The sequence below is a fragment of the Pteronotus mesoamericanus genome, unplaced genomic scaffold (genome assembly GCF_021234165.1).
Source record: "Pteronotus mesoamericanus isolate MK-2021 breed Mesoamerican mustached bat unplaced genomic scaffold, CSHL_Meso_final scaffold_54, whole genome shotgun sequence".
Classification (NCBI taxonomy): domain Eukaryota; kingdom Metazoa; phylum Chordata; class Mammalia; order Chiroptera; family Mormoopidae; genus Pteronotus; species Pteronotus mesoamericanus.
This window is the reverse complement of record NW_026555321.1, coordinates 9,419,654-9,435,810: the sequence shown is the minus strand read 5'-3', so window position 1 is coordinate 9,435,810 and position 16,157 is coordinate 9,419,654. Positions and strand designations below refer to the sequence as shown.

Below are 16,157 nucleotides of genomic sequence, written 5' to 3'. Positions count from 1 at the left end.
GAGGGCTACAGTTGTTTTCTAGGGATGATATGCGAAAAGCAGAGACCCTGACTTTTTTGTGTACTCAGTTCAATGTCCCATTCAAAGTGTCACTGAGACTCACTGTCTCAAAGAGGTGTCTGCACCCCCATGTTTAGTGCAGCATTATTCACAATAGCCGAAACATGGAAATGACCTAACTGTACATCAGCAAATGAATTAATAAGGGAAAATTGGCATATATATCTATATATCTTACAGAATACTGTGTCAATAAAGCTGAAAAGAAAATGTTAAAAGTGTCATTGAGTTAAACTTTCCCGTGTATATATTGTTGATAATAATAGCTGTACTGAAATTTGCCCTTTGTCAAACCTTTATTGAAATAATGGCTCTAGTTGACAATTATCAGTGGACAATGGCATGATCAAAGGAGAGACAATCCAGGCATGATAAGCCTCCTGACGGAGTTTTGCCAACAGTGTACAAATATTGTTGCCAAAAACATAGAACCTGAATCAGATCTTCATGACGAATTGCAATGTTGTTGGAAATGCAAGAGTCAGAGAATGATGTTATCACTATGGGAATGCAATCAGCAAAATCCAGCACCTGGAGCACTCGACAGAATAAATGCTCAGACTTCTTCAATAAATTGCCAGGAAAAATAAAACAGGGGAGCGTCAGGAAGACGTCTGGATTCAGAGCATTAAGTGACACGTCAACCAGATGTGTGGGACTTGTTTGGGCCCTGATTCAAACAAACCAACCATAACACAAACAAATAAGAAAAACAACAAAAACTTTATGTATATTTTATATAGAGAAATATTTTAAAATATATATCACTGTATGTATTTTTAGAGAATCCTTTTCTTTTAGAGATATGTATAGAAATAGCTGGATTAGATGACAGGAATTTCTGCAATTTGTGGTGGGAAAGAATGGGGTGGGATTATAGGATGAAACAAGAGCAGCCATGAGTTTGATGGTGGTTGTAGCTGGAAGACAGCTACATGGGGGTCCATTGCTCTCTACTTTCCTGTTTGTTTGGAATTTTCTGTCATTATTTTTGAATTAATTAAAAAAAATCTTTCTTTTGCTAATGCAGCACAACTCATGTTATAAAGTTGGTAATTAATGATGCCTACCAACACTTGGAGCTACTCGACAGTTCACAACGCAGTTTATAATCTCCTTTCTTCCTCCTCGATACTACTTGGCAAGGCAGGTGTTCCAATCAATACAACACAGATCAAAGAAACCAAGAGGAATTGCAGCTAGTATGCCCCGGTCTACGACTGGAAGTTTAAGTCTTAAAATTCCAAATCCAGCCTCCTCCCCACACAGAGAAGCTTTAAAAAAGAACAATGGGAGTCGGATCTGGACAGACTTGTCACAGCAGCCTCAGGACCTGCCGAGAGTAGAACGCCTGGGGAGATCCTTACTCGCCGCGGCCACCAGATGGCGAAGGCCGCCCGCCTCCCGGACGAGAACCCCGGCCGCAGCCCAGCCCGGAGACTGCGGAGAGACCCCGAAGACCAAGGGCAAGACGCTGGGCCTTCTTTCCCGCCAACAGTGAAGGGAATCGAACCTAAAATTACAAAAGTTACTGTTCGAGCCTTGTTGCCGCCGCAAGAGCTTGTAGAAGGAGGTTTCCGGATTTTTAAAGAGCAAAGAAGGGGCGCAGGTGTTAAAGTTAGGGGTACACGCCCCGCTGCCGAAAATAAGCGGTGACCCTGCGCTTTGCGGGCGGTCTGGGCCCCAACGAGCCGGGGATGTCCCGGTACCATCGCCAAGGGCCTGCTTGCTCCGCGTCTGGCGCAGCTGCATTCTGCCGCTGGTGAGACCGACGCGCGTCCTCCGCGGCGCGCAGAGGACATTTCGGGCCAATGGAGAAAGGGTGAGAGGGCTGTATGGATGGCCAGAAGTTTACTTTTTTTTTTTTTAAGCCGTAATGAGAAATTCGGTGGTCACCAAGGTCAGAGTCCCTGTCTTGTTGTTTTGTTTTTTTTTAAAGTTTAACTTCAGGCTGCCACGGACCTCTCAACTTAGGAGCGGCGGAGGAACTCCAGCTCGTGCCGTGTTGGCGGGGCAGGAACCCCCGAGAACCCAATCTTCTGGGCTGGGCCCAGGTCTCTGCGAGTCGTAGGAGGGAATCCAACCCTCGACGGAGACAGGTGTAGGTGAACTGATTCCGCGGGTTCGAATCCCCACGGGCTGGACCTGTGGAGCTCGCGGGCTAGAAAGCCTAAACTGGGGTGATGAGGGATTGAAGGGTGGGGGTTCCTCGAATGGGACTCAATAGGACTCACCAACATAGTTTCGTAAACTGCCTTTTGAAAGAACCTCCAGATGTTGCCGAAATCTCCTCAAGGTGAAAGCCAAACTTTTGGAGTCAGTGTGCAGCTGGGTGGAGGGGCATTTCGGCGCCAGCGGGGAAAGAGGAAGGACGCAAGGTCCACGCGAGTGGAAAATGCGTGATTTCAATTTTTGTCTCTACTGGAGTCTCAATTTCGATTAAAATCCAGAGACAGGGAGGAATGTTTTTATTCCGAGCATTTCCATGACACCTGCATAATTCTAAAATAACCTGCATCACCCCTCCCCTCTTCCCACGTTTTTGGCTCAGAAAGGAGGGACTGCAGACGGAAGAGAACCCAGGGAGTCTGCCCCTCCACCCAAGTTTAAAATAAATGCGTGGTGGCTGGAAAGGAAGGACGCCTGGACCGAAAGCTGATTTGGTGCTTCCACGCTCTCCACTGCGGAGCTGGGAGGTGCGTTGCCGCAGATTCTCAGCGGGCTCCAAACTCAGGCCCTGGTGCTCAGACTGAGACTTGGGAGCGTGGAATGCAGCTGTCCCTCCTCCCGATTTATTTTCTGACTGTTCCTGCCTTTCCCAGGGGGAGGCTCCCCGCCCCACACCCAGGATAACTCCCCTACAACCCAGCAATTCTCAGCTGCAGCTCAGAGGAGGGCAGAAATCCCGGCCCCTCGGGGGTGAACTCGTGACGGGGCGGGGTGGGGGTATGGAGGAAGGTCCTGGTCCCGCTCAGAGGACTCCCCAAGGCAGAAAAGACTTCCAGGGGATACAGGCGTGCCGCTTTTTAGCTTGTTTTCCTTTAAAAAAAAAAAACACCAAAAAACCCTAACAACCAAAAATGGCAATATAAAGGACACACGTGGAAAATGGCAAACAGTGTTTCCTACTCAGAGTCGGATCCTTCTGGCATTTCGTTTTCCTCTTCCGTATCGGTTTACTTACTTGTTTTAGTGTATTTTTGTTTGGGGCAGGAACGGGCTTGAAGCGAACCCCGGCAAGTCAGCCAACTCCCAAGCGGGTGTCTGCACGCTGCGCGGGAACGCCGCTGTCGCGGGCGCAAACTCCGGTTCCCTGGCGGAGAATGTAAACAAACCCGACGCCGAGCCCTTGATCTTTATTTAAATAGAGGCTTGTTTATCAGTGTCATCCTAGGAGGATTAATTAGATACATCTCTTCACAATTTGGTGTCTGACACTCCATCTTAGGAATGCCTTATCACAAGGTGTTAATTGGGGCCACTCAGCCACTAACGTTTCTATTAAACACTGTGAGGGACTTTTCACAAGTACCAGGTTCTTTTTACTGTACGGTGCAAAAATATACAGGACTCGAAATAGACTGGGGCCAGAGTCGGCTTTCTCCCGGCCGTGATGAGCAATTTCGGGCTTTCTAGAGGGTAGAACAGGAGAGCACCCTTTTGAAATTCCAGAGCATCTCCCAACACGCTTTGGCTCCTTGGCGATGGGAGGGGAGCGCGCTGAACAGGTTAGGGGGCCTCCTCCCGGAGTGTGACTGTCATCAAGAAGACAAACGTGAATCAGTTACCTAAGTTAACTGTTATTCAGTTAGCTATTTTTCCAAATCTTTGAGACCACTTTCATTTTGGTGATAGATGGATGCGTGTGGTTGAAGTGGTGGCAAAAGTGTAATGCGAAATGCCCTTTGTAATGAGAGCACAATAAATAGCCTCGTTTGTCAAATAAAAATGCATAAACCGAATTCCAAAGCTTTCGCTTCCAGCTCAGGTAAAACTCTGGGAGGCTTTGGCAAAACGTTTTCTGAACCTGCCCGATCGGAGACTTGGCGCTAGAGGCCGAGCTCTCAAGGTCACCGGCTACGCGGGAAGAGCTCGGGCCCCCAAAGGGTAGAGGGAATGGGAACCAAGAGAGGCGAGGTCCAGGCTCCGAGAGGCCTTAATTGGACGCGGAAGGGGAGGAGGTCCCGGCTGATCGCTCGCCTCCCAGCAGCTAATCCTCTTAGCAGCTGCATTTCCGTACCACAGTTAGAAGAATGACCCTCCCGGCCAGACCTTTACCCCGGGAGGGTCAGGAGGGGGCTGGAAAGGTTTGCAAGCTGGGCCTGAAGCCGTCTGCTGATAAACCTGGCGGGACGTCTGGCAGCGGGACAAAGGGTCCTCCGCCCCATCCCTGGTTTAACTCTTCGGCGGGCCCAGGGTTCAGCCGGGGGATGGGGTGGCCTCCGCCCTCTTGGGGGGCATGAGCCAAATAAACGGAGCTAAGCGCGAGGCGAACGTCTCCCGGATCGCTGTTTGCAGTGGCGGGACGCCTGGAATCCTCGCGCCGCAGCCCGTGTGCCGGGGCGAGGTCGGCTGGCCGCAGGGCGCCCGGGCCAGCAGCTACAGAGGCGCGCGGCCTCAGGGCTCCGCGCAGAAGCCGCAGGTGGGAGCAGAAACTGAGCTGTGGGCGGCAGCTCCCCGCCGCTCGGCACGTACCCGGAACTCGTGGGCGCTCAAAGGGCCGCGGGGGTTCCCAGGGAGCCCACAAGGGTCAGGGAGGGGTGGTCCCACGTAAGCCTAGGAAAGAGCCCAATACACTGTGGCCAGGGTCCTCGGCAGCGCTGGGAAGCCAAGGAGATGAAGTTTTCCAGGCTTGAATTTGTCTGATGTAGGCAATCTTGCATCGCGGCAGCCTCCACCCTCCATTCCCAATACCCATTGCCCCGACTTCCCAGTGGGGTGAGGAAATAGCCCCACTCATGTTCGAGGAAAAAAGACAAAAAGCATCCCCAACTCCTCCTCATGACTACAGAGTCCACATAGAGATTCCAGAGCCTTCCATGGCAGGGAGAGGGTTTGGTGGGAGAGCGTTCATGCAGGAGAAGGGGGGAAGAAGCAGCAAAATAAGATCTTCAGGTTAAAACCCATAGTACAGAAGACAGAGCTATGCCTGTTCCCTTAATGAACACATTTATTTTAAAAAATGACTAAGACTGTACATAAAAATCCAAGATCTCTAAAAAGTCTATAGGAGCTGTGGCATCAGGTTTTCGTTTATTCACATTACCGAGTTGGGTGGTAGTGGGGATGGCGGAGGAAGAGGATGAAATAGGAGTTTTCCTTAGACACGGTTCAAGTTAAGTACAGAGTAGCTGAATACATTCTTAACTATCTAAAAAGTAAACAGAATATTCCCAAATATGGTGGGGATGAGGAGACAAACTATCTCCCTGCTCCCGCAGCTGTTGTTAGGTGATCTGCAAATTCTTTACAAAGCCAAAGCACCAATTTCACATCATCTCAGACACCTATGTAGACTATTTGTACAATATATTCCACATTATTCTACAGTGTATCTAACCACACATGACTGTACACTTTAAATTTTCTTTCTCTTTCTTTCTTTCTTTCTTTCTTTCTTTCTTTCTTTCTTTCTTTCTTTCTTTCTTTCTTTTTTGGGGGTGACTCCCTCTTTTGTCCTCTCCTGAGCCTTATGAGCCCCCCAGGCACAGAGCAGAGGCCTAGCGAGTGAGGCGACCCTAAACCAGGGCCAACATGGCTTGTTCCGGAAGCTTGGGGGGACTCCAAGTCAGGTAAAACCAGCACCTTCACAAAAGTTTTTCTTGCCTCCCAGGCCTAACATCTTTTGTCCCTAGCAGAAGGTAAGAACAAAAAGTCCCCTGCGGAAGCTTAAAAACCAGCTCTTCTTTTCCAGAAGCAAAATACCTTACCAATTCAGGGCTTCTATATGCTTATAGATTTAAAAATACTGTAGAAATAAGAACCAAAGCTTTCAACTCATTTGATAGCGCTCAGCACTCACTCCATTTCCATAGCCCCTTTCTTTGAACATTTAGTGTTTCCAATAAATAAATCTAAAACCTTGAATAATCTTCAAATTTTAAAACACTTCAAGTCCTCCATGAACTTTATTTTAGAAAAAAAAATAAAATGCTAGGCTTTTTTTTTTCCCCAGTTACCTGCAGCAATCAAAAAGCTTTGGCACCTTCTTTTAGAGAATTGCACAGAACAGGATGCATCAAGGTGGAAGGCAAACGTCTTTTTGGCAACCTAGGCAAAGAAGACAACAAAAAAACACCACCGAGTCCATCTGCAAAAAGTTAGCTCATTTTTATGAGGTTAAAATAACTCTTTAGGGAGTTGTGTAAAAAGCATAATACCCTCCCATGCCTTTGGAGGTGTCTTTACTGTACTCTTCAGCATTAATGTCCTCACACTTTATGGAGGGAGAATTTTCATTACTAGAGGTGCTGGGGGACGGCCGCCTCCGCTTACAAGCGCTGGTGTACACCCCCGAATCATTGGAATCCAAAGACTTGATGGAAGGGGGTGTCTCTATCCAAGAAGAGCTAATTTCTTCTTTGACTTTCTCCTTGGAGAGTTGGTTTTCAGAGAACACAGGGGGGCTTGTTCTGGAGGTCCATGGGAGTCCAGCTGCCATCTTCCTCTGATAAGAACCTCGACCTCCCCACCCTGCCATGGCAGGGAAGGCTGGGTCAGGGTAATACCCCAGGGCATGGGATGTCTGGAGGGGCAAGGATTTAATACCATATGGGAGCAAGGTGCTGGAAGTATATTCAGACTCATAGGAACCGATGTCTAGTTTGTTGGTCCCAGGTTGCTGGACAGGAGTGACAAGCCACCGCTGGGGAGGGTTGGCCACCTCTTCGTTCTGTTGGGGCGAAAGGAGGCCGTTGGTCTGTGGCACGGTTCTCTCGCCATTATAATATCGGGCTTGAGGTAAAGTGTTGACAAAGGGCTCCGGGAAGAAGGACTGAACTCCGTACCGACCTCCAGGGACAATCTGATGGGATCTAGGAGAATCCGTGGGAGATGGAGTTAACCTGTCATTTTCTGAAGCCGTGTACATGCTACAATATAAAGAGAAACACTTAAAAAAAAAAAAAACCCTAACATCATCCCCAAACAAACCAAATTCCCAGAAATGAAAAAGCCTCGCGTACTGGACTCTGTGCTGGGAGCGCTGGTCTGTCGGTGTGGAGAGATGGAGGTAGCAGATGCCCTGGCCCATTTGAATGGGACTGTTGGCTCATGGGGAAAAATTTCCCACCACATAGGAAATAGTTCCCTCCCATGCATTAAGTATTTAAATATAGAAAATCCACCTTTGCAAGTCTTAGGATTTGGGGGACTCAAGGCAACTCTCCCTGTCAGTGTGGTGGAAGGAATGCTGGCTGTGGTATGAGGAATCCCAGCTTTAAAAGGCATTTGCAGAGCCTTGCTGTTGATGTGAAAATTACATCCTCTTAGTTTCAGGTTTTTCTTATGTTAAAAAAAAAAAGAGGGGGAGTGATCATACTTGCTTCTGAGAGGGTAAAATAGTTGGATTAAATGGGAAGGTATGTAAATGCAGATTATGAAAATTCCAAACCTCCACTTAAATGTTAAAAAGAAGCTCCTCATTTTTAAGCCCTCAACATTTCTTTAGAAACTAAGAAGAACCCTTCTGAGAAAATTCTAAAGCAATATTCATCAAGGCCCCCCCCCCAAAAAAAAAGTAAAAATAAAAGCAGGTAAAAATTGCAAACCCCTTTTCAAAGGTGACATGCAAGTATTAATGAAAGTAGCACTTACGAATCATAGTTGTCCCTGAAGCCTTTTGCAAAGGGGTTATGATCAATCTTTAGCTGGGTTATCTGGATGGGGGAGAAAAATAGTTGTTGAGTGCTTTATCCCACTGAACCTAGCTTTTTCGAGCCTGGGGACATTTGGGAAACTCACATCTGTGTTTTGGTAGGCAGTGACGGCAATGAACTGCGTTTCCGAGAAGGTAAATGTCTGAGTCTTCGAGGGCTCATTCAAGTCCTCCACGCCATCCTCTGTAACTTCAACAATGTGCAGTTGTGGCTGGTACTTGTGTAAAGACTGTAGGACTATCATCTGGAAATGGGACCAGGAATAGAGTGTCTCTCTTAAAGGCTCAACTGAAGTAGATGATTTGAACCAACTGCATATTTTGGTATGGGACTTCTGCTTGCTTCCCACCAAGAGCTATCTTTTTCTATTGCCATTTTTAAGGTCTTATCGTTGCCATTTTTGAAAGTTAGAACATGGTTGAGCATGCGTGTTTCAGAAACACTTTTTCCTCTTGGTTTCCTAAGTCCTCAAAAGATTTCAGCCTTTCTGTTTCTAATAGTCAACTCACTTACTGATGTCAAGTAAGAAAGTGAAAATGAGAAAGGTCAAAAGAAAAAAAAAAAACAGAAATAGGCGAGGAAACAGGTAACACTGCAAATATAAATACAGTGAAGAGTATGGAACTTGTTAAAAGAGAGATCTATAGCCAGAAGACACCCACCCGCTCCTCTGTCACTCTACCTGAGTGTTGTTGTTGTTGGCGCCTTTGTTATTGGTGAGTTTTAACTTCCCAAAGGAAATCTCCTGTCTCATCCAGTGGGAACCAGTATTAGGAGATTCTGGGTGGACATACATTTTGTTGCCTAGGAGAAAATGAAACAAAACACAAAACCCAAGCATAGAGGGCTGTTTACAAATGGTCGGTAGGGGGAGGGATGTCTTGCTACCTATGGTCAAGGTTTACGAGCAGGACTTACAGCACAAGTCTCCCCAGCACTAGCTGCTTAAGAAGGCCAGTGGAGACCAACTAGACACAACTGATAACCCCACCCCACCCCCTGCAGGGCTAACAACTTCCACAGCTTTCCTTGGACAAGGTGCTCATCTTAACACTATCTCAAAATATAAAAATAGAGCCAACCGAAGGTGCCTCTTGTCATTCAAGTAAAGCTGAAAGGACAACATCTGAGAGAAATGATTGCATTTTTATGCGTGGGACTCAACCTTGGGGTGGAGTGGGGGAACTTTTCAAGTGAAGATTAGAACGAACGCCATCCAGAGTTTATGAGAATTCAAGAGAATTCTTTTCTGAAAACGTAGGGAGTGGAGGGCCTGCACTAGGGCTACGGTTAAAGTTCTGTCTCTATATTGCTCAGCAAGAACTCTGACTTAGCAGTTCTCTCCCTTAGTCAAACAATCGAGACAAAGAAACTCATGCTGACACCTCTAGGTTCCAGGTGGGAGGGAAAATGCTTGTGTCGAGGGTTCCCCATCCAGCCCTCCCTGCCCGGGCCTCCTCACTCCTCACCCTGCATGTTATTGTCGGCTTTGCCGCAGGTCACCCACTTGCCCCCCTGGAAGCGCCAGTGGTTGGGGTCCGCCAGCACCACCTCTACGAACACGTTGTAGTGGGCGGCAGGATTGAGTCCGTTTATGTTGAAGCTCAAGAAAGGAAACATGCGCCTGTGCAAGGAAATAGAGCCCGGAGAAGAGACTTAATCACCCCGAGAGCAGGCCCGTACTCGGCCAGATTCGAGGACACCTGGGGTAGGGGCGGAGGACGACAGTGAGCGGTCTACGGAGTGACCAGAATACCGATGAAGTGGCCCTTACTGTGTAAAATATTTTTTAAGTTAGCAATTCCTGACCATCCCTTCTCCAAAATAATATACCCCAAAGTCAGTATTTTCCAAAGTCACGTGCTTCTACGCCATCTCCACACTCTAGGTCTCGACTTTTTAAGATGCTTATTCATTTGTCTTCCATAATGTAAAAAAATCATTAACTTTTATACGCACAAGTATCAGAGAACAACATTAAGTTGTTCTTATTTAAAAATTGGTTATTTTTTTTTTTTTCAATTTTACTGGCAAGGCTAAAAGTCCTTTTGAAAGCCCCTCTCTTTCCTCAGAGGTAACCACTGTTAGCAGTGGGATGTGGATCAGAACTTTCTCAGCCCCCCGAACTCCAGCCAGGTCTGGCTCCAGGGCCTGTCTAACCAGCTACCCGGGTCCAGCCTCCGATGCCGGGGCTCTGGCCCTCACGCCCATCCTCCGGAGGCGTCCCATGGAGACCCTGGCGCCTAAAACTGCGGGAGCTCATCTACAGCGCTCAGGGGGCCAACCCTTGCGCCTCCCCCTACCCCCCGTTTCTCGCGAGCAAGCAGGGAGCAGCGTACTGCCGATCGGGCGATCTAATAAATCCAGCCATGTGGATAAGCCTCAGTTTCCATTTCCGCGCCTCCTCGTCAGTCCAGGTAAGGGTAACCGGAGGGAGGAAGCAGCCGTTAACATTAGCACCCAGCACGAAGCCACTCGTGAACGTAAAGGAAGGGCACCGAATTCTGTGCCTCCTCTTACTACTCGCGGAAAAACACTCTCCAAAGTGCATGCCCGGCCTTCCTCAGGGCCACGCTTTCACGGTCCACCCCTCGCGCCCCGGGTCCCCTCCGCGCTGCGCTCACCTGCCCTGTTTCGTAATGATCATCTCGGTTTGGTGGCGGTGGAATTTGAGCCACAGAGGCCGGTTGCATAGGTAGACGTGGGCACGTAAACTGGAACCAGAAACCTCCAAGCTCCCCCATCCTCCGCACGAACCCGCAGCTGCTGCCCCGGGGTACGGCCCATAGAGCGGAGCCCCCTGACTGTACTGATAGGCTCCCGGGCCGCCTCCCCCGCCGCCGCTGGCCCCCGCGCCGCTGCTCGCGCCGACTCCCGGGCCGAACTGCGCCCTCCCGGGTGGGCATACAGTCGCCGGGAAGCCGCCGGAGGGCAGCATGGAGCCATAGGGGTAGCGCGCCCCGTTGGGAGTCGGGTACACAGATCCGTGGGGCGCCCCGGCTGCAGCCTGGTACGGAAAGAGCGAGCAGGGTGCGGCCAGCTCGGACCCCTGAGGCCCCGGGGGGGACTGGAGATAGTAGCGCTCCGAGCTCAGGCTGTCCATGGAGTAGCGCGCGGTGGCGGCGGCCGCGGCAGTAGCAGCAGCAGTCGCGGCTGATGGCAGTTCTTCTTCCCCGCAGGGGGAGCCCTTGCGGCCGTCCGGGGGCCCTTGCTTGGCCACTGCCGCTGTGCTGGCAAAGGTGTCCCCGGCGTCGGCGTCACTGAGCATGACCGCGGGGGCCCCCGCGCCGGCAGCTGCGGATTCCCCGCTCCCTGCCTCGCACGAGAGGCTGCCCGAGAACTTCTTGGGCGCTTTGTCTAAGTCCAGCCTCTGAGGCGAGGGGGTCGCGCCGGGGAGGTGGCCAGCGGTCCCGCCACCGCCGCCTCGCGCGCTCTCCAGTGGGTAGAAGTGCGCTCCGGGCAGGTTCACAGAGCTCACCAAGAGCTGCTCTCCTAACTGCATGCTTTACAAAGCGCAGACGGCAGTATTTCCTCTCCTCCCCGCGGCCTTATTATAAAGGCAGGATGGGGGAGCCAGCGCCCTCTTCCGAGGGGAAGGTAACTTCCCCTTCCTCCGGTGCCGGGGCTACCCACCTGGCGACAAGCGGGCAGCTATGGCGCACTCGCGCGTACTGAACCCAGCGTCCTTTCCGCAAGGAAAGCGCACAGAGTTTGAAGAGTTTGAAAGGCAGAATGTGGAAATGGATCGAGGAGCACTCTCCTTTTCTCAGCCGTCCTTCTAGCCCCTCTGGACCCCCACCTTCCTCCCACACTCACACCCAGGAAGAGGAGGACTTGGATCTCTGTTCCCATCCACCCACCAGTGCTAGCCTTTCTGCCCTTCTTGACTGCCAAGTTGTCGGTCAAGTTGACCACTTGGAAACTTGCAGGCTGTCATTGGCTGCTTTATATATGTGCTGCCAGGGAGGGGCTTCGCGGCCTCACAGTCCCGGGACCCTCCTATTGGCTGATGGAGGTGACACTAATTCAATTAGACATGTACTAATTGGATCAAGTCGCCTGCGACTTTATTTTCCTTTTCCTTTACTCTGATTTTTTTTTAATTTTTTTTTATTTAAGACTCTGTCCTGCTGTGAGAATCAATTCTGGTGTCTCTTTCCCCAGAGTTTAGGGGAACCGCGTTTGGGCTCTCCGTAGCCCGGTCCACGCTTGGCACAGACATCACCTCCGCGCTCTAAGAGAAAAACGTGGGGGCGGGAGCAGGTTTCAGAGGCCCAGAGGGAGAAAGGCTCTGCAAGTTGGCTTGTGGGGTGGCCTGGTCCCTGAGGTGGGATCTGGGGCGCGTTGGAGAAAGGCCCACGAGAACTCTCTTTCAGGGGCTGTAACTTCAGGCACACTTTCCTCCTGATGGGAGATCACTCCTTGGCCTTCAACACACACGAACCACTTTTACTCGGTCTCATCCTTTTACCCAGTGGGAAGGATCTGTGGGAGGATCCTCGCGCTCGGCTGTTGCGATCCGGGGACCGAATCCTTGAGGACCGAAGCCCTCAGCTTATGAATCAGAAGCTCCGGTGGGGCTGGATCCTAGGGACACCCACATCCCCAGGCCAACGTGCCTGCTTTCAGGAGGCAATCAGTTTTACTCCCCACAATTTAAAACCCATACCGCTCAGTTTCCCTGAATCCCAGATCCTCCCCCCACCCCATCATCAGCTGCGCTTGACACCGCGAAACAAAGGTTCCCCTGCAGCCTCGCGGTTAAGATTCCCTGCGCCTCTCCTCCGCGGCGCGACACAGAAGGTAGAATAATTAGTGAAATAATCAGTTTGATATTGAATGAAGCCCTTTTGCCCCAGCTGCCCGTTTCTCCCCTGCGTTTCCGCAGACAGTAGAGTCAAGAGTGGTGCCGTCATATTTTATTGTTTTATTATTACAGGAGACGGGGCAAGTTTCCTTGCTGATCAGGAGAAGCCTGAATATTCGCTGTTAATAAGCAATTACAGACGCCGCTTGTAATCGCGCCGGGAGCGCATTTTCCGGCTGAGATGTCGGGACTCTGCTTCCCCAACCGAACACGATCACACAGGAAACTGGGCCCACAACAGATGAGGCGGCCACGGGATTTGTTGAGCTTTCGCACGCTGGTGCAGAACGGCTCGAAGTTGTCGCAACTAGGTTCAAACCACAGCGGCACCAACACTGGCACATGTGGGTTAGAGAGAGAAAGACGGTCGATCCTAATGCAACTCAGACGCTTCTCTCCTCTCACCACCGTTTTTCGCGGTGGTGAAAGGAGAGAATGCGCGAAGGTTTCCAGTGTTAAGGCAAAGCCAGGGGGGAGGGAGCAAGGTAAGTGAGTGGGTCGAAGCGAGTGGGCCCCTTGGTGCCTGGCCCGAGCGGCCCCGGGAGCTGACCCCGGGAGAGCTGGTCCCGAGGGCGCTGAGTCCTGCGCTCCTTGCATCGTGTCCCACCAGTTTATTGCGGGTTTGGCGTGGCTCTGCTCTGGTCGCCCACCGTCCACTTCCACTCCTCCGGCTTTTGTTATATTTTGACCCAAGGAAGGCTTGAAGAAATAAACTTTGCAAGTCCTTTGTGCTTTTGTAGACTTCATGATTTTCAAAGTGGAGATTCCGTGAAGGGGATTCGAGAGCAAGCAAAGGAGGGGGCCGAGCGGCTGGAGTGGCTTGGCGACGTAGCTCCGGGCCAGGGGATCCTGGTGACCACTCGTTGGCTCCTCCACATTACCCTGGAGCTTCTGGGTGTTTGCTGAAAAAGTAGGGGTGAGATCCAATCTCACATTATTTGGAGACAGGGTGGTGGTGCGGGGTGGGGGTGGGGGCTTAGATAACAGTTTTGTGTTTTATCGCAGCAGCGAGAAAGTGGGCCTTGGTGTCCCTTCAAATTGCTTTCGAGGCGACCAGGGAAGCGCTGCGCGTGGCAAAGTGCCATCGCAGGCAACAGGCATCGTTCCGACCTACTCTGGCGCAAATAACACGGGCCAGCTGTCCCCCGCGCCGCATCAGAAAGGGCTGATTTTATTCCAGCCCCAGAGCAAGCCCTTGAAATGCGTGGGTCCATTCCGAGTGCTACCTAGTTATTAAATACGTACACGGTATGTATAATCAGGACTAGTGTTGATTCCTGGGGCAAGAAACTGCAGCTTTTCTCTCCCCACCCTGCCAATATAGCTATTATTTCACCCAAACTTTAACCCATTTTACAGATGGAGAAACAAAAGAGAAAGAATCAAAATTCTGGCTCTACAAAACTGTCCTGGGACTCAGGATTTTTAGAACATGAAAAATATATCCATAATTTAGATCACATTTGATAAACATATATTACAAATGCCTTTTTTAAATAGAAAGAAAAAGTGCGGTTTTTAGGTAAAGATGACACTTTTTTCCCCCCTGACTGCATAGAGATAAAGAAATCTCATTTAATGGATCTCCTGTATTAATTAACTAATTGCTTTTTTAAATATTACATATAGAATATACTAGTCTCAATGCCTGAAGAGTTATAGATAAGCAAATCTATGATTTCTTACTTGGAGTGGACTCTCCTTTTGCAGGCTCAATTTTACTTATAACCAGGGAAAGAGACATGAACATTACTTTCACATGTCCCAGCCACCTTTAAAAAATCCAAGGCTCCTTTTCCAGAAATAGGAACAGAAAAGAAATCTAAGGCAGTGGCTTCAGGGAACATGTCAGGCAGCACCCTTCTTAGATTGGGTGGGCAAATAACAGAGCCTTCCAGCCTGTTTGCTGTTTGATTTCAATTACACCCCAAGCTTCATGAAATCCAAATGAGACATTTATTGAAAGGTGCCTGGTTTTATGTGGCTCAACTGACAGTGTATTGGAATACATTGAACAAAAACATCAACATTGGGGAGGAAACGCGGAGACCCCTTGGAACCCCAGACCCAAATGCTGACTGGATTAACTCAAATCTTGCACCTTTCAGCCTGAGATGGGGTTAGCAGGACCCTTTGATGGCTACAGTGAAACCAAGGCCGAGCCTGAGTGTGAGCCCGTTAAGGATCTGCCCTGTTGTCTCAAGCAATAATACCAACTTCATGCCACTGTCTCACCCTGACAACACCAAGTGTTTGCCAGCCTGGCCAGGTGAACCCTTTACCCCTTCCTTCCGTTTAATGGTAATCGCTATGGGCCTTCATCTTTTAAAAGCAAAACTGAGAACCATTTGGCTGTTACAGGACTATTACACATCAAATACATATACACATGTATGGATGAATTACAGTGGTGAGTTATAGATGAGTGCAATGATATATAGTTTACCTCCTCCCCATCCCCCCTACACAACCAAGGGGGCCTATATAAATGTCCCAATAAATTCTATTATTTTCACCCCCACTAAAAATGTGTTATCAAAACACTGTCCGTGTTATTCAAACACTTTGTAAATTCTGAGCAGACTTGCTGCCGGTTCTCCTTTTAACCCTAGGAAAACATTCCAACATTAACCGGTCACCAGCGCTTCGCCTGGACTCTGGGAAAACGTCAATGGGTTTTTTGTGGTGAGTTGGTCCTTTTACTATTTATCTATGGCCTTTTCTTTGTTGACGTTACATTTTATTTCACCATCTCGGTTTCACTCTTTGGCCCTTTGTTCTCCGATGGCCAGATCTGCCACCTCCACTGTGCTTTCCGAGGGGGGAGGGAGCTTTCATCACCGTAAGGTTGTTCATGTTTCACTTTTCTTTTTCTTGAAAAAAAGAAAATGTCCTGTAAGATAAAACATTTTTGACAAGGACAAGTAGTGTTGATTCTGCTGACAACAGCAAGATTCTCCCACCAACACAGTTTCACTTTTATAAGCATTTATATTTCACCGTGACACTAAAATAGACTGATCACTTGCTTTAAAAAAAAATCACCAGGTCCATAATTGTGTGAGGTAAAAGGTTATAATTAAATCCACTGCATTATTTTTCAAAGAAAAATGACCAGTTTCAACTATTATCTTAACTGTCAATTCATCTGTTTAGATTGCTGAATGCAACTGTTCATATTTTAAATATGAGGAGGTGGGGGAATCCTGTAATAAAAGCTAATAAACATACCAAAAGTTGCTTAGTACCAAAAAATGATCTTTTCTTAATATGGAATCAAGAATTTTTTATGAAAGTAGTTTTTAAACTACAAATGAATTCCTGGCTTTATCTGCTGTTTTATGGTTATTCTC

General features: G+C 49.0%; 1 protein-coding gene across 2 annotated transcripts; it reads right to left on the bottom strand.

Moving 5' to 3' along the window:
* Positions 1-6,389: 6,389 nt before the first annotated feature.
* On the bottom strand, positions 6,390-11,439 carry EOMES (eomesodermin). 2 transcript variants are annotated; one of them, XM_054594974.1, is made up of 6 exons: positions 10,562-11,439; positions 9,407-9,561; positions 8,620-8,741; positions 8,023-8,181; positions 7,876-7,937; positions 6,390-7,151 (listed from the first exon to the last, which is right to left on the bottom strand). In XM_054594974.1, the coding sequence occupies exons 1-6, from the start codon at positions 11,437-11,439 to the stop codon at positions 6,413-6,415; spliced, it is 2,115 nt and encodes a 704-aa protein (XP_054450949.1). In that variant the 3' UTR covers positions 6,390-6,412. The 2 variants fall into 2 exon arrangements, with proteins under 2 accessions (XP_054450949.1, XP_054450950.1); XM_054594975.1 differs by having other exon boundaries at positions 6,390-7,094.
* Positions 11,440-16,157: the final 4,718 nt, after the last annotated feature.

Coding starts and splice junctions, on each gene's coding strand:
- EOMES (XM_054594974.1), bottom strand. CDS start 11,439: ATGCAGTTAGGAGAGCAGCTCTTGGTGAGCTCTGTGAACCTGCCCGGA. Junction 8,182..8,619: donor CCAACAACAACAACACTCAG/GTAGAGTGACAG, acceptor TCCCATTTCCAG/ATGATAGTCCTACAGTCTTT. Junction 7,152..7,875: donor TTCAGGGACAACTATGATTC/GTAAGTGCTACT, acceptor TTTATATTGTAG/CATGTACACGGCTTCAGAAA.